Source organism: Pteronotus mesoamericanus, unplaced genomic scaffold (assembly GCF_021234165.1).
Source record: "Pteronotus mesoamericanus isolate MK-2021 breed Mesoamerican mustached bat unplaced genomic scaffold, CSHL_Meso_final scaffold_507, whole genome shotgun sequence".
Lineage (NCBI taxonomy): Eukaryota > Metazoa > Chordata > Mammalia > Chiroptera > Mormoopidae > Pteronotus > Pteronotus mesoamericanus.
In genome coordinates, this window is record NW_026555319.1 from 3,853,478 (window position 1) to 3,870,168 (window position 16,691).

The window sequence follows — 16,691 nt, forward strand, 5'->3', positions numbered from 1 at the left end:
ATGCCATTGTAGAGGAAGGGGAAGGGAGGGAGAAAAACATTGATGGGAGAGAAACATCAATCAGCCACCTCTCATATGAACCCCTACTGGGGACTGAACCCACAACCAAGGCACGTGCCCTGACTGGGATCAAACCTGTGACCTTCCAGTCTGCAGGACAGTGCTCCAACTACCGGAGTCACACCAGCCAGGCTGTCCTATTTTTTTATATACACATAAATATGTATACACATATAATGAAAAATACACTGTTACAAAAACTAATTGTCCCTAACATTTATTCTCCTTTGCTTCATTTTAGCAAGAGACCCCACAAAGTTATAGCTGGGCATATGGCTGGCCTACAGGCTACATTTCCCAGCCTCCCTTGCACTAGGGGTAGCAGTGTGACTAAGAGCCAGCCAATGGGATGCAAGCAGAAGTGATGTGTATAAGCTCTGAACCACATTTTTATAAGGAACTACTTGGCCTCCACTGTCCCTTTCCCTAGCTGGCATATGGCAATAATGGGTCCAGTTACACTGAGAACAGAGATGGAAGCTATGTAATACAAATGGCAAAGTCCACTGTCCATTTCCCAGCCAAAACAACTTGGATCCCAGGTACCCTCATGTGACAGAGCTTCCAATCTGTAATGTTGTTTAAAAACATGATCACCCATCCTTCAGCACTCCTCACATAGAGAGGTGGGGGTCTCTGTTTCCTCCCCTGAAATATAGGCAGGCTTGTGGCTGCTTTGACCACCCCCCCCCACCAAAAAAAAAAGACAAAAGTGACACAATACAATTTATGAGAAAAAAGTTATGTAAGGACACATGGCTTCCATCTTATTTGCTGAAACACTCACTCTCAGACCTAAAAGTTCAACTATCCTGAGGTCACCATGCTGTGTGGAAACCCTAACGACACAGAGAAATCAAAGGCAGATACTCTGATCAATAGTCTCAACTGGAATGACAAACCTTCTTGTCATTTTAGCTCAGACACCAGAGGGGTAAAGAAACCTCCAGATGATTCCAGCCCCAGCCATGTGAGTTACTGCTAGCCATTCGAGTCTTCCCAGCTAAGGTCTCTGGCATCACAGAACACAGGCAAAATATCCAGGCTATGCCCTATCTAAATCCCTGACTCACAGAATCCATGAGCAAAAAGCAATTACTGCTGTTTTATGCAGCAATAGACAGATAACTGAAATACCGCTCACCCTGGACTACACTTCCCTCTGGACTCTTGTGAGAAAGTAAGAAGATGCCCCATTTCAGCCTTTTCATTTGAGGATTTCTGTTACAACAGCATAGCTTACACTCTAAAGCACATGCTTTTGATTTTTAAAAATATCTTAACAGTATCAGAATGATTCTACAACTTTCTTTTTTTACTCAATATGCCTTGACAATGTAAAAATAGATTTATTTCATTTTTTTTCAGTGCTGTGCAGTATTTCATGCTGTGCACATACTGCAGTTTACTTAAGCCATTCCCCTATTGCTGGATATTTAGGTTGTTTCCAGTCTCTGACTATAACCAACAATGCACCAATGATTAATATCCTTGGCACTGGCTCCCTGGGCACACATGCTGGTATCTCCCTGGGGAAGATCCCCTCTGGGGAAAAGAAATGGAATTGTGTGGTCAGAGGGCACAGGCTTGTTTTCAGTTTTAATAGATCTTGGCAAATGGCCCACAGAGAGCTGTACCAATGTATAGTCCCACCCACAGCATATGACAGTTGTCCACATCTCACCAACACTCAATGCTACCAACATTTACTTTTTCACAGGCACTTTTCTATGCTCCACCAGTTGTATTTTCTGCTCGATCCCAAGACATCATATTGGGTAAGGATGGAAAGCCCATGGGCCTTCCCCTAGTTTTATTTCCTGGTATATGGAGTCATTCCTGATCTCTGACAGTCTGTCTGTTTTTCTGTGTTTCTCTCTGACATTAGAGACCACACTACTGTCTCCTCCTGTCCTCAGCTCCAGGTTTAGGATCTGCCAGCCACAAGGAGGACAACATGGGGTAGGGACAGCCAGACACCATGCCCTTAGTGGGACACACTCTCCACACTGGGGCACTCTGCACCCCACAGAGTGCCCCAGTCTCTGCTGATTCCTGGTGCCCCGCCCACAGCAGTAGGAAACATCATCCCTTTATTTCTTGGATCCTTAATTTTTTCATGACAGCTGCCGTCCACTTGCTCTTTTTAAAAAATTCTGATAAAATTTAGTCTTTTAGTCATTTAAAAATTTTTGACTTTTCAAATTGTAATACAATTCATGCATGATTTACCATTTTAACCATTAAAATTTTTTTTATCCTCATGCAAGGATTTTTTTTTCATTGTTTTTAGAGAGGGGAAGGGAGAGAAAGAAACACTGATGTGACAAGGAGGCATCAATTGTACATCCACCAAAACCATCTCCAGAACTTTTTCCGCCACCCAATCTGAGACTCCAAACCCATCACCCAATAACCCCGTTTCCTCTACTCCCCACCCCCAAGCAACCACCATTCCAGTACTTTCTGACTCCACAAATTTGACTCCTCTGGGTGCCTCATACAGTATTTGTCTTTTTGTGCCTGGCTTATTTAGACACAGCATTATGTGCTCAAGGTCTGTCCATGTTGTAACATATATCAGAATTTTCTTCCTTTTTAAGGTGGCACAATGTCATTGTATGTATATACTACATTTTCTTTATCCATTTATTTGTCGATGGACACCTGGGTTGCTTCCACCTTTTGGCTATTCTGGAAAATATTGCTATGAACACTTGGTGTAAAAATATCTGTTCAAGTTCCTCCTTTCAATTCGTTCAAGTACATACCCAGGAGTGGGATTTTGCTAGATCATACAGCAATTCTTTAATTTTTTTTTAAGGAACTGCCATACCATTTTCCACAGAGGCTGCACCATTTTACAACCGCTGCCTCAATGCACTGTCCAAGGGGCGGAGGTGGGGGGGTGTCTGGGAGGTTGGGGGAAGGCACACAATTCCAGCCTTCCCTTGGAGTTCCTAGCCATCCTCGCACACAAGGGTCTCTCCAACAGACCTGCGTGTGGAGAGGCTTTTCCCATGCGGCAGACTGAACCACACGGAGGCAATCCGATCCTGCTTTTCATCCAATCAAGCTTGGCCTGGTGGCCTCAAATGGAACTAGTCGCCAGATGGGGGCTTTCTGTTGTTTTTGCCAACTAGGCAGCTAGTCCTCTTCTGGTTAGTGTCTCCATAGTTTCTTTGAGAGCCATCCCCACCGCCCCACAGCTCAGTCCAAGAGATCTCCTAGGAGCGCAGTGGAACCTGCCCTGGGCTCCAGGGCATATGCTGCAGGCCTGGCCAGCCAGATCATCGGCCTCTCCACCCAGCTGGTTGAGGGAGGGACATTCAGAACCAACACCACTCAGTTGTGGAGCTCTTATCAGAACTGCTGAAAGAGACGTTTTCTACTAGTTTTGAAGGTAGTAAGATGTAAGCCCAGAGTTAATGCAGCTCCTGCCTGAGAATGAACCTGACAGAGAGGAAAACAGGATGGAAAGGCAGATGAAGGCTCAGTCCTGACGATTTCACTTGAGCCCCGATCAGCTTGTACCTGAACGCAGTGCACCTTTGAGTTCCCAATTATATAAACAAACATCTTCCCTTTTTTCCTATTTGGCTTTGCCAATCGGGTTGAGTATCTTTATTTGAAAAGCAAGTGTCAGAATCTACATTAAGATGCCAAAGAACAGAGCTTTCCTTCTGGGCAAAATCAATCGCACCAGGTAAGGGGCTTAGAAGCCACAAATCTTGGACTTGTTATTACCAAGTTCTTGCCCAGGGCACCTTCCCCTGAAAGATGCCAATAGCAAGGACTTGGAGCCTGGTTGAGAGAATTCTTCATTAAACCAGTAACTAAATAGCCACCCCAAAAGTGTAGACCAATGAACAACCATATTGGGTTTTTTTGTTTGTTTGTTTCTAACCAAACTAAGTACCTAAACCATTATTTTTAACAGCTTTTTTAAAAGATTTTATTTACTTTTAGAGAGAGGGGAAGGGAGGGAGAAAGAGGAACATCAATGTGCAAGAAATACATTAACTGGTTGCCTCTCTCATGCCCCCAACTGGGGACCTGGCCCCACAACTCAGGCACGGACCCTGACTGGGAATCAAACCAGCGACCTTTTGGTTTGCAGGCCAATGCTCAATCCACTGAGCCACACCAGTCAGGGCTTTAACAACTTTATTGAGGTATAATTTATATACCATTAAATTCACTCATTTTAAGTGTACAATTCAAAGACATTTATACATTTACCAAGTTGTACAACCATTATTACAATACCCAGTTTTTGAACAATTCCACCACCCAGTAAGATCCCTAGAATCTATCAGTACTCAATCCCCAGTCTCCCCTCCTGCCAGCTCCTGGCAACCTCTAACCTACCTTCTATCCTTGTAGATTTGTCTTTTCTGGATATTTCATATAAACAGAATCTTATAATACGTGGTTTTTGTGTCTGGCTTCTTTTACTTAGCATAACTTTGTGAGGTTTATTTAGAGTGTAGCATGTATTAGTATTTTTACTGTTAACAATAAAAATTTGATATAGATATACATTTTGTTGCCCCATTCACCAGTTGTTGGACATTTGGGTTATTTCCACTTTTTTGCTCTTATGAATAATGCTACCATGAGTATTATGTACAAGTCTTTGTATAAAGATGTATTTTCATTTGTCTTGGGTAGATACCTAGGAATGGAATTGCTGGGTCACATGGTAAATGTATGTTTAACTTTTAAAGAACACACCAAACCGCCAAACCACTATTCTTATTTCTCAACTTGGTAGCAAAGGGTTGGAACATGGGAGATGCTCACCAAAAATTAGTAGTCAATTCTCTGCACACAGCGCAGGGAGCACCAGCTTATTAAACGTGACTGACTCTCACATCAAGTCACTACCTCTAAAAATAACCCAGAGTGCTGGGGGCATCAGAGCAGATAGGCAGCTGTGGAAGAAAGGACCCATTCTGCAGAACAAAGCAAACCCCAACCCCCCACAACTGTCTAGTTTAAGACCAATCCAAGAAAAGAAACGTGCTTGATTGAATACGTACAGACAAAGCTCAGTGGGGAAAAAGAAGATAAGTGTAAGACAAACACTGCCAGTAAAAATCGAGTGCTAAGACACTTATTTCTCCAAGAGAGAAAATACAACCACAGTCCACTGCTCGATCCTGCAGTAAATGGTATTTGCATGGTCATAATCATGTAAATGGCTGACACTGAGCCTACAGAGCTGTTTTTCTTTATAAGTCTTTGGGTACTGTCGGATTCCTTTCTGGTTTCCTGCTCGTTTTATTAAATATTTTTAAAAGCCCAGGAACATCACAGCATAGAAAATAAACACAACGTTAACACTTAAAGTCTCACCCGCAGAGTAAGAAACAGTGGTGCATATAGGTTTGAAAGCACTTGTGTATTTTTTCTAGGTGGCATGCCCACCTCCCTCTCCTAAAGAGACCAACCCCTGTGCTGGCTATTTCCAGCCCCCAGCCCCAGCCCAGATCAATTTAGTCTTTCTCTGCACTGATCCCTTCAGAGTCTATTTCCTGGGCTCCCTTACTCTGCACCCTACTTAGGTTTGACCAGTGGGAGGCCAAGACAGAAGACTGGAGGGCAAGAAGAGAGAGCTGAGGGTTTGTTCCTCCTGCCTCCTCCCTGCTTGGCTGTAGCCTTCAACTGTTACTGCTCCAGCCCTGTAGCTCCCCTTCCCCAGCAGTAAGTTTTGGCCAAGCTCTGCCCCTTTAGTGTATGTGCTGCCAAAGCAGCACCCTCTGCTCCTTTAGAATTAGAATCCCAGCCCCAGGAGCCTCACCCTTAAACTGCCACACCTCTGTAAATAGCCCCTTCCTTAAAACTCTTCAGTAAGATCCTTTGGAGAGAGACGCTTCTCGCCAGGGCTCTGCCTGAATCTCCACTACAGTGAATCTGGCCCATGTTACTCCCTTGCAAGTCTTCGTACTATTGTACAAAGATATGCATCAGTAAGCAATACATAGTGCTCTGAATGTTTCACTTTATTATACATGTCACACTGTATATTCCTCTCTGCAACTGTTCATTTGTGTTGCTTTTCTGTTTAAAAGGTTTATTGATGTTGATACATGTAGCTCTAGTTTATTCATTCTGCTCTTCACACCCCACTCCATGGATGTTCAGTGGAATTATCCAGTCTGATGGACACTTGGGTTTCCATTTCTTAGCTGTTATAAACAAGTGTTATGAAAATTCTTGGACATATCTCCTATTTGAATTTTTAACTATGTGGATATGTATTACTTATAAAAATGTACAATGGAGAAAAAAAAAAAGACAAAGAAGCACTAACATTAGCTCTGGATGCTGAGATGCCCACAGTGTCTTTTCTGCACATCTGATTACCCTTTTATACCATGTATTGAAGACACAAACAAGCGAGCTTCTGTTGGAGGGTTCTGAGGTCTGCCACTTCTCCTGTCCTCTGAGGCCCTAAGCTCTGCTCCAGTGGGAAGATGAGATTAATGATTCCAGGTCCCAGCACACCCATGAAACATCTGGAGATGCCTTCTTAACCCAAGGCATCTTGGCTGAGTCGTAAGATCCAGAACTGGGAGTCAGAACTCCTGAGTCCACATTTATTGCAAGAACTTCCAGCAGTGAAATCCTGTGGCATTTTCAGACAGGGCTCTGGCCTAAGAGCATCAGGAGTTGGTAGGTAACTCAGTAAATTGCACCAGAGCCACGGTCACCACCAAAATGTGGCACCTTATAGCTGTGCCCTTCTCTGGTGGGAAGTTTTCAAAAGATTACATTTATATAGTTTTTTTTTTTTTAAAGGAATCAATGTCAAATAAAGATTGCTGGATGCTGAATGTACTCATCACCATGGAAATACTACCAAGGATGGCAAGATGACATCGCCTAAATGCATTAATTCTATATTGGGACAGGAAAGATTCTGAGTCACGTGCAAGGATCAGTTAGGAATGTCTGTTATATGAGCAGTAAGTGGAGGTATGAGCATGTGTGTCAGACACCTGGAAGGCAGGATAACAATATGTAAGTGATTACGCTATGCAGTCGGACTGACTTCACATCCAGAGCCTACCACTTGCTAGCTGAGTTATGAAATCTCTTTGTACTTCAGTTTCCTCAGTTGTCAAAGGGCTAGGAGACAAGGTCTACATTACAGGCCATGTACTGGTTTTTAAAAATCAGCTTTATTAGGGTATAATTTACATATGAATTTACCAGTTTTCAGGCATACAATTAAATGAATTTTGGAAAGTATATCCAATTGTGTAACCACCACTACGTAAAACAAGGGGTCCTAAACATCACTGATTCACCACACCCTTAGTATCTCAGTAAACTTTTCACAGTGTCTTCAGACCAAATAACAAAGGTATTTATGTCCTAACAAAGTTAGTAGCCTTTTGGAAAAAAGAATACATTGAAAGTGCCAAAAATGTTTTTATTTCATTCTGAAATAACCAAAACTATTTACTAGCAGGCTGTGTGTGCCTGTTAGCTCTGCACAAATCCTCAAACCAGGGGATCAGACTAAACACTGCTGTCCTCATTTCTCATTCCGTGGGGTTTTAATGAAATAATACTCTCTTCCTGCTTACAGCCTGCCCCCCACCCCCATGGTTAGTCTATACTCAGCAGCTAGAGGGATGCCCATTTCATTTGTAGTAAAAGCCAAAGTCTTTACAATGGTCTATCTTTTGGAAGGTCAGGTTTAGGGGAAAGCCACTTCCAGCTACTTCCTTCCCTGGTGGGAGGGGCGAGGTCAGGTTTCCAGTGAGTGGTGTAAGGCAAGGCAGGAAAGGCTCATTAAACTACCTGCTGCGTGTCTATAAGTGACCTTCTGTGGTCATACCACAGGCCACAGGGCCATGCTCAATTCACCAGCAAGACTGAAACCCCAGCCAGCCAAAGAACAAAGTCCCCATAGCGACCTGACCTTATCCTGGAGTCTAGTGAGGCCCTGGCAGATGCAAATCACAGTCAAAAGAAATCAGATCCTTTCCTCTGGAAATTCCCAGAGATTATGACTTTTGGGGGGAGGGTGGAATTCCAAAGACCTTTCAAATCCTCCAGGGCCTGAGAATTAGGTTTCCTCTTTCCTCCCTTCATTTGTAAAAGGGAAAGGGAAGTAAAACCCAGAGACATTACATGTCACTTCAAGAAAGCTGAAATCGGAAAGACATAAAAGCATGAAAAATGCATGAATCCCAGGTTCTGAGGTAGATGTAAGGAAACTTAGATGAAGATCTAAATTTCCTTTTCTGGTGGAAAGGAAAAGAAACCCTTCCTATTATTAACTTTCCTCGTTCCCATCGGCCCACCTGCCTACCTGTGGTAACCTCCTTGTTCCCCAGCAAACGTCTCATATCTGAAAGTCTGTCCAATACATACACAGTGACAGTGTACACCCTCCTTATATGCATGTTTTCAGGGACTTTCATCTCAGGAGTTCAGAGTTCTCCCATTTCATAGGACAGAGAGGGGCCTCCCAATACAAGGACAGACATCTGAACTAAACATTTAGGGAACCAAGTTCTAGCCCCAACTTGGTCCCTAAATACCTGCGTGACCCCAGTTTAATTAGCATGCCCAAGCTTCAGTTTCCTCATCTATGAATTGAAGACATAGTGTTTTTGACCTTAGCCTCCAGGTGCCTCTGTGTCCTTCCCTCCACCACTGGCCTTTGACCCAGCAGCTGCCACTAAAGCCTGAGGCCAGCAGGGTCCCTCTGGCCCAAGGCAGGGCCCAGTCCATTCCAGTTGCCGGACTGCGGAAGAGCTAAGCAGGACTACTATGCAGGCGACACCACAGCTTCCACCAGCCAACCCTTGCTATGCTCCAGGGGGTGAAATCCAGAATTAATCCCCAATTCCTCCCCGTCCCTCACACACCTGAGCCCCAGAGACACCACCACAACAAATCAAACTGTCTCCATTGCTACCTCTGCCTGCCAAGACTTGCAGCTTAATTGCTGTTAATTGCATTAATTGCATCGCTCTGAAGTGTTAAGACTCCTCCTCCTCCTCCTCCTCCTCCTGGTCTAAGGCAGGGCAAGGGGAAGGAATGAACATCCAAAGCTGCACGAAGCAACCCCCTTCTCCCACTCCTCACCCTCCTACCCCCTCCGTGGCTGCAAGGCTGGAGGTGACACCAGCGAGCCCAGCAGGACAAAGCGTTAAGAAGTGGCTGAGCTTTCTCGATGGCAGCGAAGCCATGAAAGAACTGGGTGGGACCCGAGCCCTAGACCGAAGGAGAAGGCACCAACCCACACGTGCTGGACAGGCCAAGAAAGGGGCGCCCTTCTGGTTCTGGGCACCTTACCCTGTGTCACGCCTAAGACCGTCCCATCTCTCCAGCACCCCTCTCTCGACCGCTCGGGGCCCGCTGCCTCGTGTCTAGAAAGACCCACCCCAGACACCCTTGGCAACCTCCTCTCCCCTCCCCTGGACGCGGCAAGAGGCCAGCCAGCTGCAGGCAGGGGCTGCGCGTTCGAGGAAAAGGTGACTGCTCCCCCCGAGGGCTCGGAGGAGCCGGGTGGACGTGTGCGACACGACCCCGGGCGAGCGGAGCCCGCCGCTGAGGAACAAGCACAGCCCGGGAACTGCGGAGGGGGCAGCCTCACCTCCAAACAGGCCCACCCCGGCGTCCTGAGGCGCCTCGCGTCGGCCGAGCGGGTAGCGGAGGCCTCTGGGAACTCCCACCGGGAGCACGTCCTCCTGCCCGGGCCCCGCACCGCACAAAGCCATTCTCTCGGGGGCCCCTCCGGCCTCCGCCCGCAGCGCCCCTCCCCGGGCTCTGGGCCAGAGCGGGAGGGAGGCGCCCCAGCTGTCAGAGCGGCGGATGCCGTCCACCGCGCCGACCTCAGGCTGCAGCAGCGCCAGAGGAGCGCGCGCCCGCACCGCGGCCCCGAAGGCGGGGCGCCGGGCCCCCGGCCCCTGCGCCAAGCCGACGCGTCCCAGGACAACATCCCCCAAGCCCACGCTCCCGAGCCGAGCCGCAGCGGAGGGCCGCCGGCCGGAGCGCCGCGGGAGCCCAGCGGGGGCGGGGCCCCGGGAGACCCTGCGGCGGTGGGGGCTGGGCTGCCTCCGGCGGCGTCCCCGCGCCCACCTGTCCCCCTCGGGCCTCCCTGACGGGGGCGCGCCTGGAACTTCCCCTCCGAGGCCCCAGACCAACTTTCTGAGGCGCAGGAGGTGCGCGGAGCGAGGAGCCTGTGTGAGGGCGGGGAGCGGGGCTCCGGCCGGGCGCCCCAAGTGGATGAGGCACTGAAGTGCTGGGAGGTGGAAGGGGGCTGGCCCACGCGGACCACCGGCGTCCGGGGCCTGGCCAGCGACACCCCCTGGGCCCCAGGGTGCCCACCGCTCGGGCCGGGGGAGCCGGAAGGGGAGGGCACTGCACCTCAGGCAGCACAGTGGAGGGACCAGGTGGCTTTACCTGTAGTTCCTGAAATTCTCCCTCCAGCTCGTGCCACTCGCGCTCGCAACGCTCCAGCTGGCCCGACATGATGCGGGGGCGCGGGGCAGCGGCGGCGGCTCCCGCAGCGAGGCGCGGCGGGCCACCGGCGCCTCACGGCCGTCCGCTCGCCGGCCGCTTCGGAGGCACCAGCTGTTCCTGCGCTGCCGAAGCCACGCGCGCACCTGACGTCACAGCCCCGCCCCAGCGCCCGCCCCACCCCCTCGCCGGGAGGCACGCGGCGCGCAGACGCAGGCGCTCGCGCCTCCCCGGCCCCGCCCCCGTGTGCCGCGCGCCCGCAGAGTCTCTAGCTTTGCAGGTCTGTCTCTGGCCCCTTGGGAGTGCGTCTGCGCCTCCAGAATCCCTCTTCTAGTTGGGGCTGGGGAACTCGTTCGCAAGCTGCATTTGCAGAGCTTATTTTATTTAAATTAATTAGACTGTGTTTATTTGGGGTGCCCGGGGTCTAGAGGGAGAAGGGTAATTTGGGGGATATGAAAGCGCACCATCCCTTGGCCTGAGCCAAAGCCAGCAGCCTGGAATGCTAGATCTGACATTGACTGTCCAACAAGGTCGCGGAGTAGGGCGGGGAAGTACAGAGAGGGCCCTGTCATCTCACACCGACATTATTTTCTGCAACTAATAACATCCTAGATTCCTGCCCTCTAAGACTCTGGGTGACTATCTTGACAGCTGTTTCTGTCACTCAAACGACACAACCACCTCAAAGTTAATTGAATCCAAATTCCCGTCCCTCAAGATCTGTCCCTGCCTGGCTTCCCGGTCACATCTCTTCTCTCATCCCCATCTCCAGCCGCTGTGTTTTCTCTTCCTGCCCTTGTATGGAACCCGCCCCCCCCCCCCCCCCCGCCACGCCGCCCCTCAAATCTTCACATCGTTTCCTCTTGCTCATCATTCACGCCTCAATTCAAATGATGCCTGTGTTAGTGTCCGAGGGCTGCCCTAACCACAAACTGGGTGGCTTAAACAACAGGAATGTATTCTCTCACAGCTCTGGATGCTGGGAGCACAAAACCAAGGTGTCAGCAGGGACATGCACTCTCTGACTCTGAGACTCTGGGCGCTGGCCGTCAATCCTTCCTTGCTTGGCAATCCTTAGCATGCAGCTGTATCACGCCAATCTTCTGTTATCACATGGCCTTTTTCCTTGTAAGCTGGGCCATTTGGAGAGCTATCCCATTGACTGGTGTCCAGTGTCTTGAGTGAGAAAAAAATCACTTCCTATATTTTTTCTCTTTTTTTTTGTTTTTGTTTTTGTTTTGGGTCAGAAGGTAAATGTGGTGCATTTTATTGCATCTTGGTCAGAAGTAGAAATCAGTCAGCATTACACATTTGCAATTTGGATGATTGTTGTGTAAGTCAGTAGTTTCTTTCTTTCTTTCTTTTGAGTGTATTTCATTGTACGGATGTGTCCCAGTTTTTTTACCCATTCTTTATCCATTCACTGGTTGAGGGACCTTTAAGTAGTTTCTAGTTTGGGTCAATTATGAATAAAGCCACCATAAATATTTATGTCTGTTTTTAAGTTGAAAAAAAGACTTTACATAAAAATCCAGATTTTTCTTTTCTATTGAAAAATGGAAAGGTCTGGTCACACTGGGCTTATTTTGCTGCATGGTAATGGGCTGGAAGAAGTGAGCAGTCTCCCCTTCACGTGGACTCACCAGTTGCTGCAGTCCTCTGCATGCTCTATCATGTTGCCCCGTCCTGCCTCATGTGTCTGTGTAACCTGTGGCCCTGGAGACATTGACGTCTGAGAGGCCCAATCTATTGTGTCCTGAAGATTGCAAAACCAGCTAAAATACTCAAATGGTGATAAAACAGAAGACGGTCTATTTCATTGGGCTTAGTAGAATCATGAAGAAAACACAGGGCCTTGAAGAATGAATAAATTGTCACCAAGCAGGGAGTTGGGAAGAAGAAGCCCCTTCGCCTCTGCTTGCAGTTGCTCAATCCTAGCAGGTCCGTCAGCCCCAGGTTGCCCCTGAGCAGGAGAGGCTGGCCCGGCCCCTGAGAGAAGTCTGGGAAGGCGCGCCTTATCTGCAGGTGTCTGCAGGCTGCCTGGCAGGCAGGTTGCAAATCTAAGGGACTGCTCTCTCTGTGGGGTCAGACTGCACATGTATCATTCACAAGCCCCTCCGTAGGTGGCACAGGCTGGCCACCCCCATTGTGTAGTCGCTCAAGTGCCAGAAGTATCAGATCTTACCTGGCTGCCACCCTGTCGCTGTTCCTGCCCAAAGCACCCTCAGGCTCACTCATCAGTTCCCTGGGACTGGATCTTGCTCTTCTTGAAGACTTTGATCTTGGTATGTGGGGAAGTGTGTTACAAGGTTATCATCCCCATCCTCTGCCCACACCACCAGGGGAATCTTCCCTAAGTCTCTCCACTTAGGGCCCTGCCAGCAGAATTTGCTCAGCCAGCTGCCGAGAGTCATGAAAGTAGCAACACACAGTGCTCACTAGGTACCTGGTGCTCTTCTATATGCTTTATGTGTGTGTATTAATGCATTGAGTCTCACAATGACCTTGTGGGAAAGAGCCTTTATTATCCATACTTGACAGATAAGTACTCTAAGGCATGGTATCGCCCACTTTTAACGCGCTCATGAACCACGTCCTGCAGATCTTGTTAAAATGCTGGTTCTGATTCACTAGATTCTAGGAAGGGCCTGAGATCCTGTAATTCTTCAAGCTCCAGCCGCTACTGGCTGGAGGACACACTTTAAATAGCAAGAAACAGCCCTGGCCGGGTAGCCCCGTTGGTTAGAGCATTGTCCCAATACACCGAGATTGTGGGTTCATTCCTGGTCAGGGCATATATAAGAATCAACCAATGAATGCATAAATAAGTGGAACAAAAAAGAAAAGAAAAAGAAAATTCCAGGGACTTTTCCTCCATCCTCTTCCCACAGATGCCCTTGCTCAAAAATAGTCCCAAGGATTCTAACAAGCAATTTGTGTGAAGACATTTATAGCAGCACTTTTCAGATCAGTCACACACTGGAAACATCCCAAGTGCCCCACAACAGGGAGGTGGTTAAGTAAGCCATAGTCTGTCCATTTCATGTAATACTATATGGCTGTTAAAATAATCATTATGGGAACTAAATGTATGCTTGTAAACAGGTATATGAAATCATAGTAAGTAAAAAAGTAGAAAACCCAAAGTAATGTGTGTATACTGGTTATACAATCATTTGCATACCTTGAAAAAGACTGGGTGGATTTAGTGTAACAGAAATCGTTCATAGGATCAATTGATGGAATTTTTATTTCCTGAAAGGCTGTGCAGGTGTTTAGAAGAAACTTTAAACCCCTATGTTACTGTTGACAGGTGTAGAATATAATGGAAACAGCAAGTATTATCTACTAAATGTCATTTGTTTAACATTTACTCTTCAGGTATCAAGATGTCCTTTATGTCCTTATTGTTATTTGCATTACTGGACCTACCTGGAACTAACTGGGGCTATGTGCTTCGTCTGGCCCAGTCAGACAGATCTGAGTTCAGATCTCAGTTCATGGCCTGACCAGTGTGGCTGAGTGGGTTGGGTGTCGTCCTACTAAGCCAAGGATCCCCCGTTGGATTCCTGGTCAGGGCACATGCCTGGGTTGTGTGTTTGGTTTGAGAAGCAGTCAATCAATGTTTCTCTCCCTCATTCCCCTCTAAAAAATTTTTTTAAAAAAACTTTTTTAAAATCCTCAGTTCTACTGCCTGCTGAGCACACAATCCTGAGAACCCAATTCACCTTATCTACAAGCTCAAGTCATCCTGGAAGGAACGCTGTGAGAATTAAATGTAATGAATGATGTAAAGTGCCTGGCAATATGTAAGCACCAGAAAGCACTGACTTCATATGTCTGGGTTTTTTTAAAGATATTTTATTTGGGAATATTTTTAGATTTACAAAAAACCTGTAAAGACAGTATAGAAAGTTCCCACCTACTCATCACTCATTTCCCCTAATGTTGACAGTGTACATAAACATGACACCTTTGTCAAAATAAAGAAATGAACATAGGTATATTACTGGCAACTAAACTTCATACTTTAGATTTTACCAGTTTTCCCACTCATGTTCCAGAATTCATTGTGACATTGCATTTAGGCGTCAGGTCTCCAGAGTCTCCTCTGGTCTGTTATTGTATCTCAGCCTTGACCTTGACTGTTTTGAAGGGTCATGTATACTTTTTAATAATAGCTTCTTGAAATATTGTGATGGTTAATTTTATGTGTCAATTTGACTGGGCCATGTGATACCCAGATATCTGGTTATTCTGGGATTGTGTGTGAGGCTCTTTCCAGAAGATTATTTTAATGGTAGACTGAGTAGATTACCTCCTTCAATGTGTGTGTGTGTGTTGGGGCGGGGGGGGGGAGTGGTACACAATCGGTTGAGAGCACGAAAAGACAGAGAAAAATTCTCTCCCTCCCTCTCTGTGCCTGATCTTGGAGCATGGGTCTTCTCTCCACAGACTGGGACTTACACCATTGGCACTCCTGGTTCTCAGGCCTTGAGACTCAAAATGTAGAACTACACATTTTGTTTATCCATCACCAGCTGATGGACATTTGGGCTGTTTCCACTTTTTAGTTATTATAAATAGTCCTGCTATGGATATTCATATACAAGTTTTTATGTGGGTGTATGTTTTCTTTTTTCTTACACTCAGCAGAACTGCAGGGTTAGATGGTGACTGAGTTTAACATTTTGAGGAACTGTCAAACTGTTTTCCAAAGCATACCATTTTGTACTCTCAGTAATGTATGAAGGCTCCAATTTCTTTTTAAATACTTTATTTATTTATTTTTAGAGAGAGGGGAAAGGAGGGAGGGAGGGAGGGAGAGAAGCATCAATTGGTTGCCTCTTGCACGCCCCCAGCTGGGGACCTGGCCCACCGTCCAGGCCTGTTTCGACTGGGAATGGAATCAGCAGCTTTTTGGTCTGCAAGCTGGTACTCAATCCGACTGAGCCACACTAGCAAGGGAATCCACATTCTTTTATTTTTAAAGGTTTTATTTACTTATTCTTAGAGAGAAGGGAGGGAGAAAGAGAGAAAGAGATACATCAATGTGCGAAGGAAACATTGATTGGTTGCCTCTCACGTGCTCCCTGACCAGGGACCAGGCTGCAGCCCAGTCATGTGACCTGACCTGGAATCAAACCAGCAACCTTTCAGTTTGTGGGACTGTGCCCAGCTAACTGAGCTATACCTGTCAGGGCTCTCCATATTGTTGCCAACACTTGTTATTGTCTGGGTTCCGATTTTAGCTGTCCTGTAATTTTATGTGAGTTGTATCTCATTGAGGTTCTGAGTTTCCATTTTCCTAATGGCTAAGAATGTTTACTGTCTTTTCATGTGTTCATTGGCCAAGTGTATATCTTTTTTAAAATTTTTTTATTTATTTATAGAGAAAAAGGAAAGGAGGGGGAGAGAGAGGCAGAGTAAAATCCACATTCAAGAGAAACATGGATGAGTTGCCTCTTCTACACCCCCAAGTGGGGACTTGACCTGCAACCCAGGCATGTGTCCTGACCAGAAACTGGACCGGTGACATTCCGGTTTGCAGAGTGATGCACAACCCACTAAGCCACAGCAGTCAGAGCCCAACTGTATATCTTTTTTTGGAGAAATGTCTATTCTATTCCTTCCCTCATTTTAAAATTGGGTTCCTTCCCTTTTTATTGTTGAGTTGTAAGGGTTCTTTATATATTCTGAATACAAGTCTCTTATCATATATATGATTTGCATTTATTTCCTCCCATTCTGTGAGCTGATTATATATTATATATGTAAAATATGTGTAATTTATAGATGTAAATGTAAATATATAACTTATATGTAATTTCTTTGACTTATTCAACAATCTCAAACTGAAAGAAAAGTTGCAAGTACATTACAAAAAAATTTTTTCAGACCCATTTAAGCATATATTGCTGATTCTTTCACCCCATTACTCCAGAATACTGTAGTGGGCATTTTCTACAATCAAGAACATTCTCCTAACCAGCGAAAGTACAAGAAATCAAGAAATCAATAGTGTTTTATTACTGCCCTCTAATCCTCAGACTACATTCAAGTTTTCCAATTGTGCCAATAGTGTCCTTTATAGCAAAAGGATCCAATCCAGGGTCTGCTGTGTTTACTTGCCATGTCTC

The 16,691-nt window shown here is 46.6% G+C and overlaps 1 protein-coding gene across 3 annotated transcripts in view; it reads right to left on the bottom strand.

Annotated features, from left to right (window-relative positions):
• TMEM120B (transmembrane protein 120B) overlaps positions 1-10,693 on the bottom strand; it is a 40,666-nt gene extending 29,973 nt beyond the window's left edge. For all 3 annotated transcript variants that reach the window (XM_054594232.1, XM_054594231.1, XM_054594230.1), the window contains exon 1: positions 10,495-10,693. In XM_054594232.1, the coding sequence (XP_054450207.1) occupies positions 10,495-10,563 (69 nt within the window). In that variant the 5' untranslated portion in view covers positions 10,564-10,693. The remainder of the gene's footprint in view (positions 1-10,494) is intronic.
• Positions 10,694-16,691: the final 5,998 nt, after the last annotated feature.